A 25,143-nucleotide genomic window follows, 5' to 3' on the forward strand; every position below is an offset into this window, starting at 1 on the left:
TTCCTATTTATATCCCTTCTGTTCTGTGAATGTTGTTTTCTCCAGTGCCTGAATGCATCTTGACTACTTTCAATTTGTAAGCAGAAGCTCTCTTTCTCATCCCACAAGCACCCAGCCTTATTTTAATCTAAATAAGAATCAATCTCTTGCCGTGCACCACCCTCCCTCCGTGATTCCCCAGCACTCACAACCTCACTTTTCTCCCAAACCTCTATCCTTTCATTCTTACCATGCACTGCAAGAACAGCCCACAGAAAATACATATGTTTGCAATAAATAAAATATCATGGTGATTTGAGTCAGTAGGTGCAAGGCACCTTTCCTATTTGGTGGTCAGAACTTGAACCTGTCCAATTCCTTTTACACAATTTCTTTTAAAAAAAAGACATCACATTGTTCATGCAAGTGTAACCCTATTGACTGTTAAACTTCTGAGGAAATATTCCTCGTTGGGGCCACATTGTTGTTCATCATGTTTCTCCTTGTAAGAGGAAGGCTCAACCTTATAACATGAAAGATGGTGAGAACTGAAGATGTGATAGTGAGCGATTGAAAAAAAATAAGGGGGGGGGGGGGGGGTTATGACACACCAGGCATAATGTCAGGCCTTCGTTCTGCGCCAGTGACCCGGTGAAAAGAAAGGGAGGGAGTCAAGATGAGGTGGGGATGAGGTGGGGCCTCCTCCCTGATGGACAGGAGAAGGGACAGGAAGACATAGCAGTGCTGGAGGAGAGAAAAGAGGACTGAATCTCTGGACAAAACAGAGAAGATTGAGGGATAAGAAAGGGTCAGGGAGTAAAGTATTATACAAGGGTGTGTTGAGAGAACTATCAAGTTGTGTGTACAGAGAATTCTTCCCCTTGTTACACACTGAAACCAAGAGATGTTTCAAAGGAGTTGGGAAGGAATAATAGTTTCACATTTCCTTGTTTATGAAGGGTTAAAAACAAACACAGGATTGGACCTGGTCTTAAAACAACTGAGTCAATGGTCAGAAAATGCAAGACAAATTCAGATAATTACTGTTTAATAATATATTTTTTTTTAGCATAAACAAAAACATTTTTTACAAGAAAAACAGACGAGAATGTACAGGAAAATTAAGGAAAGCCGGTATCTTACAAAACTAACCCCAAAATTCATCCACTGGAAGTTCATATTTTTCTCTACATCTGTTACTGTAGGTGAATATTCATTAGCTATTTAAATAAAGGGTGAGATCGCCCTCTGGTGGCCAACAGCATACGTTTCGTAGGGAGACCGGTATCTGTCAGGACCCATAGCACTCTGGTCAAAAGTAGTGCACTATATAAGGAATGGGGTGCCATTTGGGAGGACCCAAATAGTATAGTGGTGGAAAAGAATAGATAGAAAGTTTCAGCTGAAATAATCCACATTCATCCCGTGAAGAAAGATACCAGAGACTTATTTACAAACAACCACACAAGCCACCACAGAGAACAGCTAAATTAGGGAGCCATGGGTAGAGTTAAGACATTACATAAATACAGAAAAAGCCAGACTGATCTTTTTCATAGGTCATTCATTGAGTGAACCTGGATGAAACCAAAGATCACAATAGAGTCTGTGCTATTAAAGGTGTGCCTTGTCCTGCTTGTACAAAGCCAGAATTCAGTTTGCTTAGTTATCTTTTTTTGCCATGAAAAATCTAGTTTGGTTGTACCATGATACTGTATTGCAATAACCCTAAAACAGAGGTACTAGAATTATACGGTGGATGATGTATTGGTTGATACAGAGGATACGGGTCCTGCCAGTAGATCTCTGATTGGGTCAGAGGAGAGATACTGGAATCCCACATCAGCCGCTGATGGGAGCAGATGTACACACTTAATACATGATCACAACAAATACATTTAATAAACACAGAGAATATACTCACTAGGCTGCAGGTAGCCTAGTGGTTAGAGTGTTGGACTAGTAACCAGAAGGTTGCTAGATCAAATCCCCAAGCTGACAAGGTAAAAAAAAATATGTTGTTCTGCCCCTGAACAAGGCAGTTAGCCTCCCAGGGAACAGTAGGTTGTCATTGAAAATATGAATTTGTTCTTAACTGAGGTGCCTAGTTAAAGGTGCAATAAAAAAATTAATCAAAACAATTAAAAGGGGCAGCGCAGTTAAAAATGTGATTGCCAATTTTTAAATGCTTCCACACAGAGGTAGAAATAACACGGAAATGGTTAATTATGATAATGTCCTTCTTGGAAGAGCTGCCTGGAATTTCAGCCCACATCATGACATCACAAGGTGATCTGCTTATAATAGACCAATGACTGTTCACCTGGGTAAGGGGGGTAGGCTCTAGACCATCCTATCAGGGATGTGTATGCAAATATCTTAAAATTTGCTTCATAACACCCACAAGATCAGATTGAACATTTCAACAGCCAAACGAGGCTCAGGGAATAAAATGATCAAAATAGTTATTTTTCATTAAATAAACAGTGATATTAGACAGTGACGATTTAAAGACCTTTAATAAGTCAAGAAGTGTTCAGCAGGGAGAAAACATTTTGAAACAGAAGGGGAAGGTACTACCTAAATTGAAACAGATTTGAATTTTCTGTTGCAAAGGTTCTGCCCTACTGAACACGACCCTGAGAACCACTACAGCCATCCATCCATACATACAGACATGCCCTTACCCAATCTGCTGCTTGTCTCATTCACCAGTAGCTGAGCCTGTTCCTGTCTGGACTGCAGCTCCCTGACCATCTTACACTGTGTGTCCATCTATGGAGGAACAGATGTTTTTTTTTATTACGTGCAACTCACATTTTATGAGGGTGATAAGCGTTTCACCACTTCAACAGTAATAAAAACCGGCCTTCGATATGCACTCATCTACAACAAAAGCCAGGGCAGCACCGTGGTTGATTGAGGCAAATAAACTCTCGGCTGGGCGATATGGCCAAAATATGTCAATACTTTTTTGTATTAAAAAAATAAATACACATTTCTAGATATGCTTTATGAGTAGTACATGACTAGCGTGGCAACATTAATTTTAATGGGCCTTTCTCCATTCTGGTTGAACAATATAAAACAAATCAAAGTTCAACCAAAATATTGAATATAGTGACTGGGCACTTCGAAGTGTTTGACATGACAAGGAATCAAAAAGCAAGGTGTTATTGCGACAGGGTATGAACCAAATGTTGGTCAGTGTTTTCCAGTGGATCCTAATTAGAGGTTACGTTTCATGCACTCTTACTTGATGTAGCTAAAATATTGTGTTATACATATGGAATTTTATTTAACTTGGCAAGTCAGTTAGGAACACATTCTTATTTACAATGACGGCCTACACCAACCAAATCCGGACGACACTGGAGCAATTGTGGGACTCCCAATCACAGCTAGTTGTGATACAGCCTGGAATCGAACCAGGGTGTCTGTAGTGACGCCTCAAGCACTGAGATACAGTGCCTTTGACAGCGGCGCCACTTGGAAGCCCAGGCGTTGCCTATTCCTCTCAGATTTAGGATATGCCATTGTACAAACACTGGTATCAGCACAGATAGATATTTCACCGGACGTATAAATGTGAAGTATCCGCTTGGCGTTCCACTCACTGGAAGCCCACTGGCCAGCAGGGGGAGAAGATGGATTTTGGCTGACATACTACAATTTCTCATCAACTGAACATTTGATCTCAATAGTTCTGTTCCCAAAACTATTAAATCGGTTATGAACAGAGCGGACTACCCTTCGCAAAAGTAAAAAATAAATGTATTTTTTTAGGAGTGTAAAGGGGAATTGAGTTATTGCACACGCACACTTCAGAGTAGGCGTTCCCTAACAGAAATATGCAAACGCATGTTAGAACGCGCAAATAGGATCGACTAGCTCATGCTGGGCTCTGCCCACAATGACTCAATTGTTCCCATTGGAAACAGGCTGTGGGCCATCTTGGTTTAGTTGTAAAAATCTTTGGTATCAGGCTAGCTTGCCAGCTAAGTAGCTATTTGCAGCTAACAATTTGTTTGAGGCACAAATCAACAAAAAAAAATGTCAAACTGTTTGCAGGCACTAAGATACAAACTAAAAGTGTAATTGTAGAATGTTTGTGGATTTACATTATAAAGCAAAGTGGAAAGCAGCATCGTTGTCAACATCTTGTTGCATCTGAAGCGTTGACCATGCAGACTGTCACTGCGAGTGAACGGCTAGTATTTTAACTTGACTCATGGAAGAGCAAAAACAAGTCTCCTTGAGTGACAATTGGCTGGCTGTGTGTGTAAGGAGAGAAGACTCAAATAGCAAACGGAGTAAACTATAAAAACTGACATTACACAGAGGAGTGGAGTAACATTTAAACAAATCAAACATAAATACTAGTATACAAAGGTAAACGAAAGACCCAAACTCATCTGCATCAATACCAGTATTTAGTCAAATACAGTATACCGCCTAGCCCCATCTCGGGCTATTAAATTGACATTTTATGTTAGATTCATTAACACACAAGGAAGGGTGTGATAAAGATGGAGAAAATAAATAAATGCTCTACCCTGAAGGCAAATGTGGACACTGTTCACACATTAGTCAAAAATGTTTTTATTGCATTGGAACTATGTGTGCACTGCAGCTACCATTTACTTTGAGCATGGGACATGGAACACTGAGGGGTGAATTCTAACTTCCACTTCAGTCAAATGTGTAATTACTCATAGTCGATCATAGTAGTCCTTCAACTTTAAGCATCAGCTGTCAGAGCAGCTTACTGATAATTACACCTGTACACAGCGCATCTGTAAGTAGACCACCCAACTACCTCATCCCCATATTACTTTTTGCTCCTTTGCACCCCAGTATCTCTACTTGCACATTCATCTTCTGCACATCTCACTCCAGTGTTTAATTGCTAAATTGTAATTATTTCACCACTATGGCATATTTATTGCCTTTACCTCCCTAATCTGACTACACTTTTCTTTGTGTCATTGACTGTACGTTTGTTTACCAATGTGTAACTGTCGCACTGCTTTGCGTCATCTGGGCCAGGTCGCAGTTGTAAATGAGAACGTGTTCTCATCTGGTCTACCCGTTTAAATAAAGGTGAAATATATAAAAAATGCCATCAATGCAGGACTAAATGGAAATCTGACTTAAATTCAAGTTAAGCTTTGCCCAATAGAACATTACATTTAAAAAAGACCCAAAGGCCTTTTTCCTGGACACAGAGCCAAATACTGGACTACAAAACTATTACGACAGAGATTCTCCATTGAGCTTGCTTTTAGTCTAGGACTAAACTGTGTTCAAGAAACCATCCCCAAGTGGAATAATACAAGTTTGTCCGTATTACCACCAGTTCTACAGTGGACAGTACAGCCCGCTGTCTGCGGAGCACACTGTGGTAATCAGGTTTGTTCTGGATGAGCTGGCTCTGTGAGGACTGGGCCAGGCAGCTAGGGTCTAACATCACCCCATTCTCCAGGCATTGCTCCAATTGCCTGCAAAGGGAAAGATGAGATATACCAACACATTTACACGAGGCAAAAACCACGGTCCTAAAATGGGCCGTAACCAACTCTAGTATCGTTATGCCATTCTGAACAATGAACAATCATTGGGGGAAGATCAGCTTTAATATTACATATAGATGGTAGCTTCCATCAATGAAATTGTCTGCACAACTTCCAATCCTCCATTCATACACTTGTATGCATGTTTAACATACACAGAGGTCTACCGATTATGGTTTCTCAGTGCCGATACCGATTATTGAAAAAAGCCAATATTATTATAATTTTTTTTAATTTAAAAAAGGCCAATTTCTCATTTATTTGTAATAATGAATGAACACTTATTTTAACTTAATATAATACATAAATAAAATCAATTTAGCTCAAATTAATAATGAAACATGTTCAATTTGGTTTAAATAATGCAAAAAAAAAAAGTGTTGGAGAAGAAAGTAAAAGTCAATATGTGCCATGTAAGAAAGCTAACGTTTCAGTTCCTTGCTCAGAACAAGAGAACATACGAAAGCTGGTGGTTCCTTTTAACACGAGCCTTCAATATTCACAGATAAGAAGTTTTAGGTTGTAGTTATTATAGGACTATTTCCCTCTATACCATTTGTATTTCATATACCTTTGACTATTGGATGATCTTATAGGCACTTTAGTATTGCCAGTGTAACAGTATAGCTTCCGTCCCTCTCCTCTCCTCGCCCCTACCTGGGCTCGAACCAGGAACACGACAACAGCCACCCTCGAAGCCGCGTTACCCATGCAGAGCAAGGGAAACAACCACAGGCTCAGTGAAATTTGAAAAGCTATTAGCGCGTGCTAACTAGCTAGCCATTTCACGTCGGTTACACCAGCCACATCTCGGGAGTTGATAGGCTTGAAGTCATAAACAGCGCAATGCTTGACGCACAACGAAGAGCTGCTGGCAAAACACACGAAAGTGCTGTTTGAATGAATGTTTACGTGCCTGCCTCTGCCTACCACCACTCAGTCAGATTATATGCAACGCAGGACACGCTAGATAATATCTAGTAATATCAACCATGTGTAGTGAACTAGTGATTATGATTGATTTGACAAGATAAGTTTAATGCTAGCTAGCAACTTACATTGGCTTACTGCATTCGCATAACAGGCATTCTTCTTGTGGATTGCACAAGGAGTAGTTAACTGTAAGGTTGCAAGATTGGATCACCCGAGCTGACAAGGCAAAAATCTGTCGTTCTGCCCCTGAACGAGGCAGTTAACCCACCGTTCCTAGGTAGTCATTGAAAATAAGAATGTGTGCTTAACCTCTTCAACCTATGGGGACGCTATGTCATTATTGGATAAAAAAACGTGCCCGTTTTAAGCGCAATATTTTGTCACGAAAAGATGCTTGACTATGCATATAATTGGCAGCTTTGGAAAGAAAACACTGACGTTTCCAAAACTGCAAAGATATTATCTGTGAGTGCCCCAGAACTGATGCTACAGGCAAAACCAATATGAAACTTCAAACAGGAAATGAGCAGGATTTTTGACGCTGTTTTTCATTGTCTCCTTATATGGCTGTGAAAGCGCCACGAATTAGCCTGCCCTTTCTATCGTTTCTCCAAGTTGTCTGCAGCATTGTGACATATTTGTAGGCATATCATTGGAAGATTGGCCATAAGAGACTACATTTACCAGGGGTCCGCCCGGTGTCCTTTGTTGAAATTGTTGTGTAATCTCCAAGCTGCTCGCATTCATCCATGTGATTGAGACAGACTTCCAGAAATGATATATCATGAAGAGTTGTGAAAAACACCTTGAGGATTGATTCTAAACAACGTTTACCATGTTTCAGTCGATATTATGGAGTTAATGTGGAAGAAAGTTTGGCGTTTGGATGAATTTGTTTTTTTTTGGTAGCCAAACATGACGCAGAAAGCGGACCGATTTCTCCTAAACAAATAATCTTTCAGGAAAAACTGAACATTTGCTATCTAACTGAGTCTCCTCATTGAAAACATCAGAAGTTCTTCAAAGGTAAATGATTTTATTTGAATGGTTTTCTGGTTGTGAAAATGTTGCCTGCTGAATGCTAACGCTAAATGCTATGCTAACGCTAAATGCTGTTACACAAATGCTTGTTTTGCTATGGTTGAGAAGCATATTTTTGAAAATCTGAGATGACAGTGTTGTTAACAAAAGGCTAAGCTTGAGAGCTAGCATATTTATTTAATTTCATTTGCGATTTTCATGAATAGTTAACATTGCGTTATGGTAATGAGCTTGAGGCTGTATTCACGATCCCCGATGGCTCGACGCAAGAAGTTAACTGACTTGCCTAGTTAAATGGAGTAGAATTTTTTCATATATATAGGCAAAAATCGGTGTCCAAAAATACCGATTTCCGATTGTTATGAAAACTTGAAATCGGCCATTCCGATTAATCGGTCGACCTCTAGTTTATACACATATACAATTTTTACATTGTAGAATAACAGTGAAGACAAGTAGTCACCCTTTGCATTGACAGCTTTGCACTCTTGGCATCCTCTCAACCAGCTTCACCTGGAATGCTTTTCCAACAGTCTTGAAGGACTTTGCACACATGCTGAGCACTTGCTAGGCTACTTATCCTCCCCTCTGCGGTTCAACTCATCCTAAACCATCTCAATTCTTTTAAGGTCGGGTGATTGTGGAGGCCAGGTCATCTGATGCAGCGCTCCATCATTCTCCTTCTTGGTCAAATAGCCCTTACACAGCCTGGAGGTGTGTTGGGTCATTGTCCTGTCGAAAAACAAATTATAGTCCCACTAAGCACAAACCAGATGGGATGGAGTACTGCTGCAGAATGCAGAGGTAGCCATGCTGGTTAAGCGTGCCTTGAATTCTAAATTAAAAAAAAAAAATTTAAATCATTGACAGTGTCACCAACAAAGCACCCCCACGCCACCTCCATGCTTCGTGGTGGGACCCACACATGCATAGATAATCCGTTCACCTACTCCGCGTCTCACAAAGACATAGCGGTTGGAACCAAAAATCTCAAATTTGGACTCAGACTAAAGGACAGATGTCCACCTGTCCAATGTTCATTGCGTGTGTTTCTTGGTCCAAGCAAGTCTCTTCTTATTGGTGTCTTTTAGTAGTGGTTTCTATGCAGCAATTCAACCATGAAGGCCTGATTCACGCAGTCTCCTCTGAACAGTTGATGTTGATATGTTACTTGAACTCTGCAAAGCATTTATTTGGGCTGCAATTTCTGAGGCTGGTAACTAATTAACATATCCTCTGCAGCAGAGGTAACACTGGGTCTTCCTTTCCTGCAGCAGTCCTCATGAGAGCCAGCTTCATCATAGCGCTTGATAGTGTTTGCGACTGTACTTGAAGAAACTTTCAAAGTAATATAATTTTTCCCGGATTGACTGACCAGGTCTAAAAGTACTGGACTGTCGTTTCTCTGCTTATTTGAGCTGTTCTTGCCATAATATGGACACGGTCTTGTACCAAATAGGGCAATCTTCTGTATACCACCCCTACCTTGTCACAACTGACAATGCTCAAACGCATTAAGGAAAGAAATGACACAAATGATCATTTAACAAGGCACACCTGTTAATTGAAATGCATCCCAGGTTGAGAGAATGCCAAAAGTTTGCAAAGCTGTCAAGGCAAAGGACGGTTATTTTGAAGACTCAAATTGATTTAACAAACACTTTGGTTCCATGTGTTATATAGGGACGCACAATATAATATATATATATTTTTTTTAAATCGGTGAACATAACGGAAATCGGACGATATTAGCTCAAATGCCAACATCGGTATCGGCCAGATATGTAGTTTAATGCCGATGTGCAAAACCAATGTCAAAGCTGACGTGCATACCTATATAATGTAGGTACATGATGTAATGACTGTACATAAAATGTAAAGGCTACACATCATTCCTAACCTAGCCCAAGAGTAAGAACTTGTCAGTGAGACAACTCAAAGACAAAACTCATTAACACGGAGTTACACAGTAATAGTGTCATTGATATTAGCTTCACGACATTATATGGAAAGCCGTTTGGGCGTACATTTTTTGAATGGAGCATGCTTATTTAAGATGGTGAGGAAGGCACTTTTAAAGAATAACCATGCATCCTCTGACGGGATGAGGTCAATGTCATTCCAGGATAACCCGGCCAGGTCGATTTAGAAAGGCCTGCTCGCTGAAGTGTTTTAGGGAGAGTGTGACGTGATGAGGGGTGGTTGTTTGACCGCAGACCCATTAAGGATGAAGGCAATGAGGCAGTGATCTGAGATCCTGGTTGAAAACAGCAGAGGTGTATTTGGAGGGCGAGTTAGTTAGGATGATATCTATGAGGGTGCCAATGTTAACGGATTTGGGGTTGTACCTGGTAGGTTCATTGATAATTTGTGTGAGATTGAGGGCATCAAGCTTAGATTGTAGGATGGCATGTCCCAGTTTAGGTCACCTAGCAGCACGAGCTCAGAAGATAGATGGGGGTAATCAATTCACATATGGTGTCCAAGGGCACAGCTGGGGGCAGAGGGTGGTCTATAGCAAGCGGCAACATTGAGACTTTTCTGGAAATTTTTAGAAGTAGAAGCTCGAATTGTTTTGGTACAGACCTGATAGTAAGACAGAACTCTGCCGGCTCTCTTTGCAGTAGATTGCAACACCGCCCCCATTGGCAGTTCTTTCTTGTCGGAAAATGTTAGTTAGGGATAGACATTTCAGGGTTGTTGGTGGTTTTCCTAAGTCAAGATTCAGACATGGCTAAGATATCCAGGTTGGCAGAATGTGCTAAAGCAGTGAATAAAGCAAACTTAGGGATTAGGCTTCTAATGTTAACATGCAAGAAACCAAGGCTTTTACGGTTACAGAAGTCAACAATTGAGAGCACCTGGGGAGTAGGAGTGGAGCTAGGCACTGCAGGTCCTGGATTAATCGCCACATCACCAGAGTAGGAGAAGGGTACGGCTAAAAGCTATAAGAACCGGCCGTCTAGCACGTTCGGAACAGAGAGTAAAGGGAGCAGGTTTTTGGGCACGATAGCATAGATTCAAGGCATAATGTACAGACAAAGGTATCGTAGGAAGAGTCCATTGGAGGTAAACCTAGGCATAGAGTAACGATGAGAGATAGTCTCCAGAGACGTTTAAACCAGGTGATGTCAACGCATATGTGGGAGGTGGAACAACATGGTTGGTTAAGGCATAGTGAGGCTCTACAATGAAATAAAACTGTAATCACTAACCAGGACAGTAATGGACAAGGGATATTGATATTAGGGAGAGGCATGCGTACCTAAGTGATCGTATGGGTCCAGTGAGTGGTTGGGCCGGCAGGGGACACGGCGATTCAGACAGCAGGCTGGGGCTAGCGAGCTATGGGGTGGGGGTCTGTTTTTGCCTCCTCGAGCTGTGTCGTCGATAGACCAGTCTTGGAATTAGTAGGTTTCCAAGTACCAGAGGGGTTCAAGTCCAATTGGAGAAATGGGTATAGTGGTCCAAGAAACTGGCCGATGGATCAGCTAACAATCCAATATGCTCTAGATAGCTTGCAGGTCGCGGTTAGCAGAATGGGCCTTCAGTGGACGTCGCACCTGAGGGGCCTGTTGGGGTCCTCGAGCAGATTATGTCGGTATTCCAGTCATGAAGGATCGGCAGGGTTCCGTGCCCCGTACCGGCAGTAGAAGGGGTCCGGATATTGTAGCCGAGGAGTGGGCTTCAGGAGTAGCCCAGGAGCCATAGCCGGGAGATGGGTTAAGCATGGACTAGCTCCAGGATAGTTGGTGCTTGCGCCGGGATGGAAAGGTTAGCCAGGAGTAGTCAACCCGGGTTGCGGTTAGCTAGCTGCGATGAATCAGATGAAATGGTTCAGTTTGAGGTAGGAATCCGGGGATATGGAGAGAAAAATATGTCCAGTATGCTCTGGTTTGAAACGCATTGTACGAACTGGCGAGAGCTTTCCGAGCTAAAGGTTAGCTGATGACCGCTAGCAGTGGTTAGCTGACTAATAGCTGGCTAGCTTCAGTTGAGGTATTCCAGTTCGGAGGTAAATAGAAATACTTTAACAAAAAAACAGATCCACACCACATCGGGTGAGGTGGGTTGCAGGAGAGTATTTTGAAGTTGAAGTTTAGGAAAAAATATTAAAAAGAACGCAAAGAAAAATATATATACACACATGGGACAAGACAAGACAAAGATGTCTGACTGCAACACCATCTTGGATTCCTGCATTGTGATTTCAGATGTCAAATTAACAATTAGTTTGTTGATTTTATATAAAACATTACAATCTCGTTTAGCATGATGCATTCAATTATGGCATAATTATACTGCTTGTATTAATTTGCTTCACTGTCAATGACCTACTTTTATTTTGAAGGCTAACAGCAAAGTCCACTATTGTGGCAAATCCTTACTGTGGCTAGGTTGTTCCGACCAACATTAATCAAATAAGAACAGTCTTATAAATTAGGGTTATTTTAGATGACAGCTAGCTAACTACCGAAACAAATGTTTTGTGGGAAGAACATTGTTTGCATCCATGAGCTAGCTAGTTAAAAAAAAATATTACCAGCACCGTAGGTGCGCGCGAGAACTTCACCAGCATCACAGCATACGTATCGTTGTGATATATGAAATACCAGTGAGTTTAATCAATATGTAAAACTCGTTAAATTGTGACGTGCAGACATATTCAGGTCCTGATATGTCAACAAGCTGTTTTGACACGCAAAGACCCAAATGGCGTTCATTAGAAATCCTGATTGAGAATGAAATGACTGAACGAAACAGCACAGCAAGTAAGTGAAAGAAATAGGTTTTGATTATGTTTTACTGGTAATGGGGACATGCGTAAATGCCAACAAAGTAACTTTTTGGTCTGTACACAGCCTGTATTCGAACCAGGGACTGTAGTGATGCCTCTTGCATTGAGATTCGACCGATTATGATTTTTCAAAGCCGATACCGATTATTGGAGAAAAGAAAAAGAAAAACAACGATACAGATTATTCGGCCGATATATATATTTTTATTTTACCTTTATTTAACCAGGTAGGCTAGTTGAGAACATGTTCTCATTTGCAACTGCGACCTGGCCAAGATAAAGCATAGCAGTGTGAACAGACAACAGAGTTACACATGGAGTAAACAATTAACAAGTCAATAACACAGTAGAAAAAAAAGAGTCTATATACATTGTGTGCAAAAGGCATGAGGTAGGCGAATAATTACAATTTTGCAGATTAACACTGGCGTGATAAATGATCAGATGGTCATGTACAGGTAGAGATATTGGTGTGCAAAAGAGCAGAAAAGTAAATAAAAACAGTATGGGGATGAGGTAGGTGAAAATGGGTGGGCTATTTACCAATAGACTATGTACAGCTGCAGCGATTGGTTAGCTGCTCAGATAGCAGATGTTTGAAGTTGGTGAGGGAGATAAAAGTCTCCAACTTCTGCGATTTTTGCAATTCGTTCCAGTCACAGGCAGCAGAGAACTGGAACGATATAGATATATATCTGTAATAATGACAATTACAACAATGCTGAATGAACAACTTAATATAATACATCAAATAAATTTAGCCTCAAATAATAAACATGACCAACTTGGTTTAAATAATAAAACAGTGTTGAAGAAAGTATTAGTGCAATATGCCATGTAAAAAAGCTAACGTTTAAATTCCATGCTCAGAACATGAGAAAGCTGATGGTTCCTTTTAACATGTGTCTTCAATATTCCCAGGTAAGAAGTTTTAGGTTGTAGTTATATAACTATTTCTCTATACCATTTGTATATTGGATCTTCTTATAGGCACTATAGTATTGCCAGCCTAATCTCAGGAGTTGATAGGCTTTAAGTCATAAACATCGCTGTATTCAAGCATTGCGAAGGCTGCTGGCAAATGCAGGAAAGTGCTGTTTGAATGAATGCTTACGAGCCTGCTGCTGCCTACCACCGCTCAGACTGCTCTATCAAATCATAGACTTAATTATAATAGAACACAGAAATATGAGCCTTCGGTGAAACCCGGAAACAACCATTTTGAAAAGAAAATATTTATTCTTTCAGTGAAATACAGAACCATTATGTATTTTAATCGAACAGGTGGCATCCAGAAGTCTACATATTGAGGTTACATTGCACAGCCTTCATTGCTATGTCATAATTATGTAAAATTCTGGCAAATTAATGATCGTCTTTCTTTGGAAGAAATGGTCTTCACACAGTTCGCAATGAGCCAGGTGGTCCAACTGCTGCATTAACCCTGAATCTGCTTGCACAGCGCGCAAGAGAAGTGACAATTTCCCTAGTTAAAATAAATTCATGTTCGCAGGCAATATTAACTAAATATGCAGGTTTAAAAAAAATATACATACTTGTGTATTGATTTTAAGGCATTGATATTTATGGATAGGTACATTCATTCAACGATTGTGCTTTTTTCACAAATGCGCTTGTTAAATCACCAGTTTGGCGAAGTAGGCTGTGATTCGATGATAAATTAAAACGCACTGCGCATTGCAAATCATCAATGTGGTCAGCCTGCCAAGCAGTCTCCTCGTGGAGTGCAACATAATCGGCGCTCAAAAATGCCGATTACGAACACTTGAAAATCGGCCCTAATTAAATCGGTCGACCTCTAATTGAGATGCAGTGCCTTAGACAGCTGCGTCCATGTGTGTTAACTATACTAGAATGCTTAAAAGGCTGCAATTCTTTTAATAATATCGGTATGGGTTTTTTTGGCAAGGAAAATATTGGATATCAGTAGAGGCCAAAAGTGGCACTATTATTCTACAATGTAGAAAATAGTTTTTTTAAACTAAGAAACCCTGGAATGGAGTAGGTGTTTCCAAAGGTATGACTGGTACTGTATGCATGCATGTACACACCCTTTTAAAAATGTTCCACTAACATCGAAAATCACTTCCCAACTATTTAGCAACCTATATGGCACAGCTGTGAATTTTGGGGTAGTTCAATTTTTAAAAAATACCAGTTATCACAACATTCTTTAATGCAGGGCCGACAGACTAGTTCCTTACTTATTCCCCCTTCCACTTGCCGCTTCCATTTTTTGCAGGAATTCTGCAATTAGTTAGTAGTAATTTTGGGTAGAGCAGACATTTCCATACATTTTTGTTAGCTGTATGTGTGACAACTCCACCAGTCCTATTTATTCTATTATTTTAATTTAAAACATTTTATTGACTAAAACAATAATCAATTACTATATTTGAGTTGAACCACAATATGGTGTATGAGTGTCTTTCCTGGTGGATTTAACTGAAATTGCAACCTATGGCATGTTTTAAAAATATTGATATTTTGGAGATTTCATTTCACATATACCCAAATTCAAAGGTTGTAATCTGAATAAAGGCCATTCTGGAACATGGGATGAGACTTTCTTACTAATTTGCTAGAGAACCAGTTCAGATTTATGTACAACTTTTGTATGAATGACACCTTTAGTGAGAGGTCTAATGCTTTAATATTTAAATCATTTCTGCCCCCCGAATTCATATTCATTATATAAATAGGCCCTTTAAAATTGTGTCTGGCTTGTCATTCTAGATAAAATGCAATATTTTTTGCCCATATAATTTAACAAAAAGCAGGTCGCTAGGTGGAGGCAAGACCATAAGCAAATAGGTAAACTGGGATATGACTGAAGAGTTAATCTGGGTGATTTTTCCAGAAATAGACAAGTGTTGTCCTTTTCCTTGGTAGCAAGATATCTATATTTTTGCTAACTTTCTATTAAAAAAAAATAGAGTGAGATTATTTTTTTCAGGACATATACTGAGTATGTCCACATCCGTCAGACCATTTTATTGATAAACTACACAGTAATGTAAAACTAAAAAATAAATAAATGTGATCAATATCCAGATAGAGGACCTAGTTTTTTTTAAATTTTAAGTATCTAGGCTGTGGAGGGATCCAAATTGTGGATTTAAAAGGAAACATGACCTTTGTTTTCAAGCCCTGGATTACCAACCCCTTAATATTATTGTTAAGCTAAAATTTTAACAGCTAACATTTCAATGGCAATAATAAAAAGATATGTTGATAGTGGACAACCTTGTTATACTCCGACAGTTTAAAACTTCCTGAGAATAGCCATGATTTACACAGGGTTACTATATATAACTTTAAACCATTTTATAAAAAGAGATTCTCCAAAATTGAAATATTCCAGGCATTTATATATGAACTCCAGTTGTACTTTATCAACGCCTTTTCAAAGTCTCCTATGAATACCAGGTCTGGGTATTGATAGCTAACTTTGGCTAATGCCCAAATTGGACTGAAGCACCAGGCACATAAGAAAAATCACTTTGACAACCTGAAACTTGGAGCATGGTGAGTGCAGAACGAGAGTGAACAAGTACATGTAATTTGTGGGTGTGTGAGAATGTGTTCACCTGTCCAATTGTTCAGCTTTACTCCGGTGCTTGTCTAACAGGGCCTCCCAAGACGCACTCTCAGCCTGCAGCCTGAAATCACAGGTGTAATAAAACATTTTTAAAAGACAATATTTATTACAGGCACTCACACAGTGATGAGGAAGTCAGTTACCTGTGTATAGCCTTCCTGGCCTGCTCCATGGTGTTCTGCATTTCAGTGTCACTAGTGAGAAAGAGAGTCAAAAAAGGGAGCCATAACAGATGACTGAATGAATACAGAAAGGGCTGAACTAGAAATAAAGGACAATACAGAAGAATGACAGCCCTTTTTCTCTTGGGCTGTGCAGATACTAGTTGCGCAATATTTTTTCCATGCCAAAAACAAGAAGCCTTCCTTTAAAAACCTGCTGTTTGTAAAATATTGTGTGCTATAGCTTGGGGGGGGGGACTCTGGATGACATGACACTGCTTGTTTCCAAAAGAAGTTAAAAAAAAAAAATCGGTTTTGTTTCCTTGCCACTATACTGACTAGTATCATGATACTCAGATCGTCCCAGACCCTTTTCTCATGTTAAAGGATCAGGGGGGGGGGGGGGGGGGGAAGAAAGGAAAAAAATCAGTGCTGGAAATATATAAAATAGTAAAATAGACTGCTCAGGAAAAAGGTAAGTATGTTTAAGGACGTTAAGTCAAGGAACAAAATGAGGTTGAGGGCTGTGACGAGACAGCATTACCTGGCTGTGCTAGTGGGAGGTTGCTGGCTCATTGCGTAGGTCTTTGGCCAGGCACCACCACTCCTTCTGTACAGCCTCCACTGAAACAGGGAAGAAAATGGTTATTATTAGACAACACTTAAAGTGAATTTGGAAGGTATTCAGACCTTAACTAATTTTAAAAGGCTGTAGAAGTTAAATTGTCCCGCCAAGCTATCTATACACAGAGCAAAAACAAGTTTGTAGAATTGTTGGCAAAAAAAGAAAAGAAAAACACATTTACAAAGTATTCAGACCCTTTACTCAGTACTTTGTTGAAGCACATTTGGCAGCGATTAGAGCCTTGTCTTCTTGGGTATGACGCTACAAGCTTGGCACACCTGTATTTGGAGAGTTTCTCCCATTCTTCTCTGCAGATCCTCAAGCTCTGGCAGGCTGGATGGTGAGTGTCGCTGCATAGCTATTTACATCTCCAGAGGTGCTATTGGGTTCAAGTCTGGGCCACTCAAGAACATTCAGAGACTTGCCCTGGCTGTGTGCTTAGGGTCCTGTGGGAAGGTGAACCTTCACCCCAGTCGGAGATCCTGAGCACGCTGGAGCAGGTTTTCATCAAGGATCTCTCCGTACTTTGCTCCGTTCATTATTCCCCTCGATCCTGACTAGGCACCCAGTCCTTGCGAAAAACATCCCCACATCACGATGCTGCCATCTCCACGCTTCATAGGGATGGTGCCAGGTGTTTAGTCTTGGTTTCATCGGACCAGAGAATCTTGTCCCTCATGCTCTGAGAGTCCTTAGGTGCCTTTTGGCAAAAGCCAAGCGGGCTGTCATGTACCTTTTACTGATGAGTGGCTTCCATCTGGCCACTACCATAAAGGCCTGATTGGTGGAGTGTTGCAGAGATGGTTGTCCTTCTGGAAGGTTCTCCCATCTCCACAGAGGAACTCTGGAGCTCTGTCAGAGTGACCATCGGGTTCTTGGTCACCTTCCTGACTAAGGCCCTTCTCCCACAATTGCTCAGTTTGGCCGGCCGGCCAGCCCTAGGAAGAGTCCTGGTGGTTCCAAACGTCTTCCATTTAAGAATGGAGGCTGTGTTCTTGGGGACATTCAATGTTGCATACAATTTTTGGTACCCTTCCCCAGATCTGTGCCTCGACACAATCCTGTCTCAGAGCTCTACGGACAATTCCTTCAACCTCACGCCTTGGTTTTTGATCTGACAGGCACCGTCAACTGTGGGATAAACAGGGGTGTGCCTTTCCAAATCATGTCCAATCAATTGAATTTACCACAGGTGGACTCCAATAAAGTTAAACATTTCAAGAATGATCTATGGAAACAGGATGCACCTGAGCTCAATTTTGAGTCTCACGGGAAAGGGTCTGAATACTTAGGCAAATAAGCTATATGTTTTTATAAATTAGCGGGAAAAAATCTAAGCCTGGTTTCACTTTGTCATTATGGGGTATTGTGTGTAGATGTATTATTTAAAAAAATATTTAATACATTTTAGAATAAGGCTGTAAAGTAACAAAATGTCAAAATGGAAGGGTCTGAATTCGAGGTCGACCGATTAATCGGGGCCAATTTCAAGTTCTCATAAAAATCGGAAATCTGTATTTTTTTCACACCTTTTTAAATCTTTAATTAACTAGGCAAGACAGTTAAGAACACATTATTTTCAATGACGGCCAAGGAACGGTGGGAGTCTGCCTCGACAGACTTTCACCTTGTCAGCTCGGGCAATGTCAGCTTGGGGGATCCATTCTTGCAACCTTAAAGTTAACTAGTCCAACGCAATAGCCACCTGCCTCGTTGCACTCCACAAGGAGACTGCCTGTTACACGAAAGCAGTAAGCCAAGGGAAGTTGCTAGCTAACATTAAACTTCTAATAAAATAACTAAATCAATAATCACTAGTTAACTACACATGGTTGATGATATTACCAGTTTATCTAGCGTGTCCTGCATTGCATATAATCTGACTGAGCATAGAAGCATCTGACTGAGCAGTGTTAGGCAGCAGCAGGCTTGTAAGCATTCATTCAAACAGCACTTTAGTGCGTTTTGCCAGCAGCTTTTCGTTGTGCGTCAAGCATTGCGCCGTTTATGACTTCAAGCCTATCAACTCCCGAGAGTTTAGCCGTACCCTTATCCTACTTCTCCTCTGGTGATGTAGAGGTGAATCCAAGCCCTGCACTGCCTAGCTCCACTCCTATGCCCCAGGCACTCTTTTGAGGACTTCTGTAACCATAATAGCCTTGGTTTCATGCATGTTAACATGTTAGCTTAAGGCACACTCTGCCAACCCGGATGTTCTAGCCGTGTCTGAATCCTGGAATCCTGGCCACCAAAAATTCGGACATTTTCATCCCAAACTACATTTTCCGACAAGATAGAACAGCCAAAGTGGGCGGTGTTGCAATCTACTGCAAAGATAACTCTGCAGAGTTCTGTCCTACTATCCAGGTCTGTACCCAAACAATTTCAACTTTTAAAAATCCACCGCTCTAAAAACAAGTCTCTCACCGTTGCCGCCTGCTATAGACAACCCTCTGGCCCCAGCTGTGCTCTGAACACCATATGTGAACTGATTGCCCCCCCATCTATCTTCAGAGCTCATGCGACCTAATTCAACAGCTAATTGTTTGTGGTATAGGCGGTTTTGGTTGCAAGGTCCTAAGGGCCAATATAAATGTTTTATTTATTTAACCTTTATTTAACTAGGCAAGTCAGTTAAGAACAAATTCTTATTTTCAATGACGGCCTAGGAACAGTGGGTTAACTGCCTGTTCAGGGGCAGAACGACAGATTTGTACCTTGTCAGCTCAGGGATTCGATCTGGCAACCTTCTGGTTACTAGTCCAACGCGCTAACCACTAGGCTAACCTGCCGCCCCTAAACTGGAACATGCTTAAGCATGTTCCAGTTTAGGGGCGGCAGGTCATCCTACAATCTAAGCTTGATGCCCTCAAATCTCACACAAATTATCAATGAACCTACCAGGTACCACCCCAAAGCCGTAAACACGGGCACCCTCGTAGATATCATCCTAACCAACTTGCCCTCTAAATACACCTCTGCTGTTTTCAACCAGGATCTCAGCAATCACTGCCTCATTGCCTGCATCCATAATGTGTCAGCAGTCAAACGACCTCCACTCATCACTGTCAAACACTCCCTGAAACACTTCAGCGAGCAGGCCTTTCTAAATCGACCTGGCCGAGGTATCCTGGAAGGATATTGATCTCATCCCGTCAGTAGAGGATGCTTGGTTATTATTATTTTTTAAATGCCTTCCTCAACATCTTAAATAAGCATGCCCCATTCAAGAAATTTAGAACCAGGAACAGATATAGCCCTTGGTTCTCTCCAGACCTGACTGCCCTTAACCAACACAAAAACAGCCTATGGTGTTCTGCATTAGCGTCGAACAGCCCCTGTGATATGCAACTTTCAGGGAAGCTAGAAACCAATATACACAGGCAGTTAGAAAAGCCAAGGCTAGCTTTTTCAAGCAGAACTTTGCTTCCTGCAACACAAACTCAAAAAAGTAATGGGACACTGTAAAGTCAATGGAGAATAAGAACACTTCCTCCCAGCTGCCCACTGCACTGAAGATAGGAAACACTGTCACCACCGATAAATCCACCATAATTGAGAATTTCAATAAGCATTTTTCTACAGCTGGCTATGCTTTCCACCTGGCTACCCCTACCCCGGTCAACAGCATTGCACCCCCCCACAGCAACTCGCCCAAACCTTCCCCATTTCTCCTTCTCCCAAATCCAATCAGCTGATGTTCTGAAAGAGCTGCAAAATCTGGACCCCCTACAAATCAGCCGGCCTAGACAATCTCTTTTGTGTCGTCTGAGATTCCCAAAGATTGGAAAGCAGCTGTGGTCATCCCCCTCTTCAAAGAGGGGGGGGGGGGGGGGACACTCTTCAAATCCCACCATACCTTCTCCGCTATGCAATCTGGTTTCAGAGCTGGTCATGGGTGCACCTCAGCCACGCTCAAGGTCCTAAACGATATCTTAACCGCCATCGATAAGAAACAATACTGTGCCTCTGGCAGTCTATGGGGTGCCACAGGGTCCAATTCTTGGACCGATCCTTCTCTGTTTACATCAATGATGTCGCTCTTGCTGCTGGTGAGTCTCTGATCCACCTCTATGCAGATGACACCATTCTGTATACTTCGGGCCCTTTGGACACTGTTAACAACCCTCCAGGAGAGCTTCAATGCCATACAACTTTACTTATGTGGCCTCCAATTGCTCTTAAATACAATTAAAACTAAATGCATGCTCTTCAACCGATCGCTGCCTGCACCTGCCCAACATCACTACTCTGGATGGCTCTGACTTAGAATATGTGGACAACTACAAATACCTAGGTGTCTGGTTAGGCTGTAAACTCTCCTTCCAGACTCACATCAAACATCTCCAATCCAAAGTTAAATCTAGAATTGGCTTCCTATTTCGCAACAAAGCATCCTTCACTCATGCTGCCAAACATACCCTTGTAAAACTGACCATCCTACCAATCCTCGACGACGTCATTTACAAAATAGCCTCCAATACCCTACTCAATAAATTGGTTGCAGTCTATCACAGTGCCATCCATTTTGTCACCAAAGCCCCATATCCACTACCCACCACTGCGACCCGTACGCTCTCGTTGGCTGGCCCTCGCTTCACACTCGTCGCCAAACCCACTGGCTCCAGGTCATCTACAAGACCCTGCTAGGTAAAGTCCCCTCTTAGCTCGCTGGTCACCATAGCAACACCCACCTGTAGCATGCGCTCCAGCAGGTGTATCTCTGGTCACCCCCAAAACCAATTCTTCCTTTGGCCGCCTCTCCTTCCAGTTCTCTGCTGCCAATGACTGAAACGAACTACAAAATCTCTGAAACTGGAAGCACTCATCTCCCTCACTAGCTTTAAGCACCAGCTGTCAGAGCAGCTCACAGATTACTACACCTGTACATAGCCCATCTATAATTTAGCACAACCTACCTCTTTTCCTACTGTATTTATTTAGCTCCTTTGCACCCCATTATTTCTCTACTTTGCAATCAACCATTCCAGTGTTTTACTTGCTATATTGTATTTACTTCGCCACCACGGCCTTTTTTGCCTTTACCCCCCTTCTCACATTGTATATAGAACTTTTCTACTGCGTTTGTTTTACTCCATGTGTAACTGTTGTTGGTGTCAAACTGCTTTGCTTTATCTTGGCCAGGTTGCAATTGGAAATGAGAACTTGTTCTCAACTTGCCTACCTGGTTAAATAAAGGTTAAATAAATCAAGTTTAAAAAAGATGAGGCTGGTGTAACCGATGTGAAATGGCTAGCTAGTTAGCGGGGACAAACGCCACTCGCTCTGAGACTTGGAGTGGTTGTTCCCCTTGCTCTGCATGGGTAACGCTGCTTCGAAGGTGGCTGTTGTCGTTGTGTTCCTGGTTCGAGTGAGGAGAGGGACGGAAGCTATACTGTTACCCTGGCAATACTAGTGCCTATAAGATCATCCAATAGTCAGAGGTTAATGAAATACAAGTGGTATATAGAGGGAAATAGTCCTATAATTCCTATAATAACTACAACCTAAAACTTCTTACCTGGGAATATTGAAGACTTATGTTAAAAGGAACCACCAGCTTTCATATGTTCTGAGCAAGGAACTTAGACGTTAGCTTTCTTACATGGCACATATTGCACTTTTACTTTCTTCTCCAACACTTTGTTTTTGCATTATTTAAACCAAATTGAACTGGTTTCATTATTTGAGGCTAAATTGGTTTTATTGATGTATTATATTAAGCTAAAATAAGTGTTAATTCAGTATTGTTGTATTTGTCATTAAAAAAATAATAATCATAATCGGTCGACCTCTAGTCTGAATACTTCCCGAATGCACTGTATACCTACTGCAAGGCACACAACTAAAGCTCTATTCAAAATACAGCACCGAACCAGTAGGGGGCAGAATAAATCTTTGGATGTTTTTTTTGCTGGATGTTACAATCCAAAACCACTACTTATTTGATACTTACAAGGATCCTACCAACCTTGTGTCTGAAGTGACTCTAAACTGCATTTTGGTGTCATGCTCAGTGAGTCTTGTAACTTCTTGACTGCCAGCTGGAGACAAAGAGGAGAGAGATGGGACACAAAGTCAGCGAAATTGTCAGCCAGGATCCTAGACATTGAAATAACCTCCAGGTTGAAGTTAGCCTGACTTTCAAAACACACACTAGCGAATTGCAATCACTTAAACATACCCCCATAGAAGCCTCCATCAACTTCTCTTGCCTCTCCTCCTCTGGTAGGGATTGGCTGATTTACCTGCATATAGCTGGATAGGAGGCATTTAGACAGAAGCTTAGCATTTACAGGTTTACAAGAGAGCATTTTGTAAATCACTTAGCCCCAATTGTGCCTCCTTCCCATACTGCCATTCATTGTTTTTAAGGGTCAACCTGGGATAGGTGGCCGACTCTAGCCATAGCTTGGAAAGAGTATATGTTTTACGGCTCAAGAAGACGTAAACAATACTCTATCTAGTGTCACTCATCCCAGACACCACAACCAATGTTGTCGATATTGAAAAATACGGGTTTTGGGCCTCACTCTGGGAGGTGTTGGGGAGGGAAGGGAGAGAGCGTCGGTCCCTGGTCGACCTCCAGGAATTCCTTGGCGTGCTGCTGGGGCTCAACGACCGACCCTCTGTTAGAACATCTCCCTCAGGATCCCTTCCATGCCGCTCTTCTCCAGAACACGGCTCCATCTGTGCCTCTGTTGTTTCTGACATCTGTATGTTGGTGGTGGTGGAGGCAGGAGTGTGTCTGCAGGGAGATTTGGGGTGAAGAGCTGCTGGGCTTGGACTCCCAGGGCAAACTCTTTTGAGTCCCTGCGGAGGCTTTTCTTCCTCGTGGACCTTGATCAACTAAGTGGGCTTTTAGGTCATTTGTATGTTATCGTCAGTGCTATGCTAACTTCATCGGCTAGCTACCATTTTAGTGAGTTTATATTATGTATGGGGTAGCCTATTGGACTAGTAACCGGAAGGTTGCAAGTTCAAATCCCCGAGCTGACAAGGTACAAATATGTGGTTCTGCCCCTGAACAGGCAGTTAACCCACTGTTCCTAGGCCGTCATTGAAAATAAGAATTTGTTCTTAACTGACTTGCCTAGTTAAATAAAGGTTTTAAAAAAAAATGTATATTGGCCCTTATGTGCAACCAAAACCGCCTACACCACAAACAATCAGCTGTTGATTGTCTTACCTTCTTCTGGTGTTCAGCAGAGCTGTCGCAGCTGCTGATAACATCAATGAAAAAGAGAGAGGATGATTAAACATAACCACATGAGCATAGTTTATGTTGAAATGGCTAGTTTGCTGTCGATAGACGTGGCTACCACTAGGACTACTTTAAAATAGGGGTGTTAGCTAGTAGCTAACGTTACCCGGGCAGTGAGGTCGGAAGTTAAACACAATACTACCCTCTGAGATAGCGCGCTAATTCCACCCAATTCTTCACAGAAAAGCGGTGACCTCCGGGAAAACTTTCAGTAACGTTATTAACTTAAAATTAAAAAATACAAACCTTTCCGACTGCATTCCAGAACGAATATCCGCCATATTTATTTTAAAAATCTACCCGCCACAAACAAAATCGTCCCCTCCCATTTACAGATATGCATTTCGGGAAATGGTAGCTGGAGCACTACTTAGGCTCCAGCTACCATTTCTCTGCATGAATCGTCCCTTAAGCAGAGTTTGGGGGGGTTGGGGACGAGTTGCGCTCTACTCCTCTCAAGATAACAACCAAAGTGTTACCATAATTCAGCTTTTGAAACAAGCCATAGTTTTTAGTACGGTTTGGCACCAAATGGAAACGGAGGTGGCACCGTTATTATACTGAACAAAAAATATAAACGCAACAAGATTTTAATAAGTATATTCATTAGGCCCTAATTTATGGATTTCACATGACTGGGAACACAGATATGCATCTGTTGTTGACCAAAAAATGTTTTAAAGTAAGATGGCACTTACAAACATGGAAGCTCTGCTTCTAGCGCCTAAGCAACTTTGCAGACAAGCATTTCGCTACACCCACAATAACATCTGCTAAATATGTGTATGCGACCAATACAATGTGATGTGAATTATTATTTTTTGCCTCAGAATGGGCTTCAGGATCTCGTCACGGTATCTCTGTACATTTAAATTGCCATAGATAAAATACAATTGTGTTCGTTGTCCATAGCATAACCCGACCGCCAACATGGGGACCTCTGTTTACATCGGTGACATCAGCAATCCGCTCGCCCACACGACGCCATATGTGGTCTGCGAGGCCAGTTGGACGTACTGCTAAATTCTATAAAACGACAGAGGTGGCTTATGGTAGAGAAATTAACATTAAATTCTTTGGCAACAGTGGTGGATATTCCTGCAGTCACCATGCCAATTGCATACTCCCTCAAAACATGAGACATCTG

The 25,143-nt window shown here is 41.5% G+C and overlaps 1 protein-coding gene across 4 annotated transcripts; it reads right to left on the reverse strand.

Moving 5' to 3' along the window:
* Positions 1–1,010: 1,010 nt before the first annotated feature.
* Positions 1,011–24,315, reverse strand: LOC115103993 (kinetochore-associated protein DSN1 homolog). Of its 4 annotated transcripts, none has more exons than XM_029625104.2 (11): positions 24,243–24,315; positions 23,922–23,955; positions 23,266–23,480; positions 22,917–22,990; positions 22,704–22,776; positions 16,652–16,731; positions 16,090–16,140; positions 15,936–16,007; positions 5,333–5,480; positions 2,667–2,754; positions 1,011–1,828 (listed from the first exon to the last, which is right to left on the reverse strand). In XM_029625104.2, exons 6-11 carry the CDS (start codon positions 16,681–16,683, stop codon positions 1,728–1,730), a joined length of 492 nt encoding a protein of 163 aa, XP_029480964.1. In that variant the 5' UTR covers positions 16,684–16,731; positions 22,704–22,776; positions 22,917–22,990; positions 23,266–23,480; positions 23,922–23,955; positions 24,243–24,315; the 3' UTR covers positions 1,011–1,727. The 4 variants fall into 4 exon arrangements, with proteins under 4 accessions (XP_029480964.1, XP_029480965.1, XP_064862470.1 ...); XM_029625105.2 differs by having other exon boundaries at positions 23,922–23,952; positions 24,243–24,310; XM_065006398.1 differs by lacking the exons at positions 22,704–22,776; positions 22,917–22,990; positions 23,266–23,480 and having other exon boundaries at positions 24,243–24,297.
* Positions 24,316–25,143: the final 828 nt, after the last annotated feature.

Source organism: Oncorhynchus nerka, linkage group LG21 (genome assembly GCF_034236695.1).
Source record: "Oncorhynchus nerka isolate Pitt River linkage group LG21, Oner_Uvic_2.0, whole genome shotgun sequence".
In the NCBI taxonomy this organism is placed as follows: Eukaryota; Metazoa; Chordata; class Actinopteri; order Salmoniformes; family Salmonidae; genus Oncorhynchus; species Oncorhynchus nerka.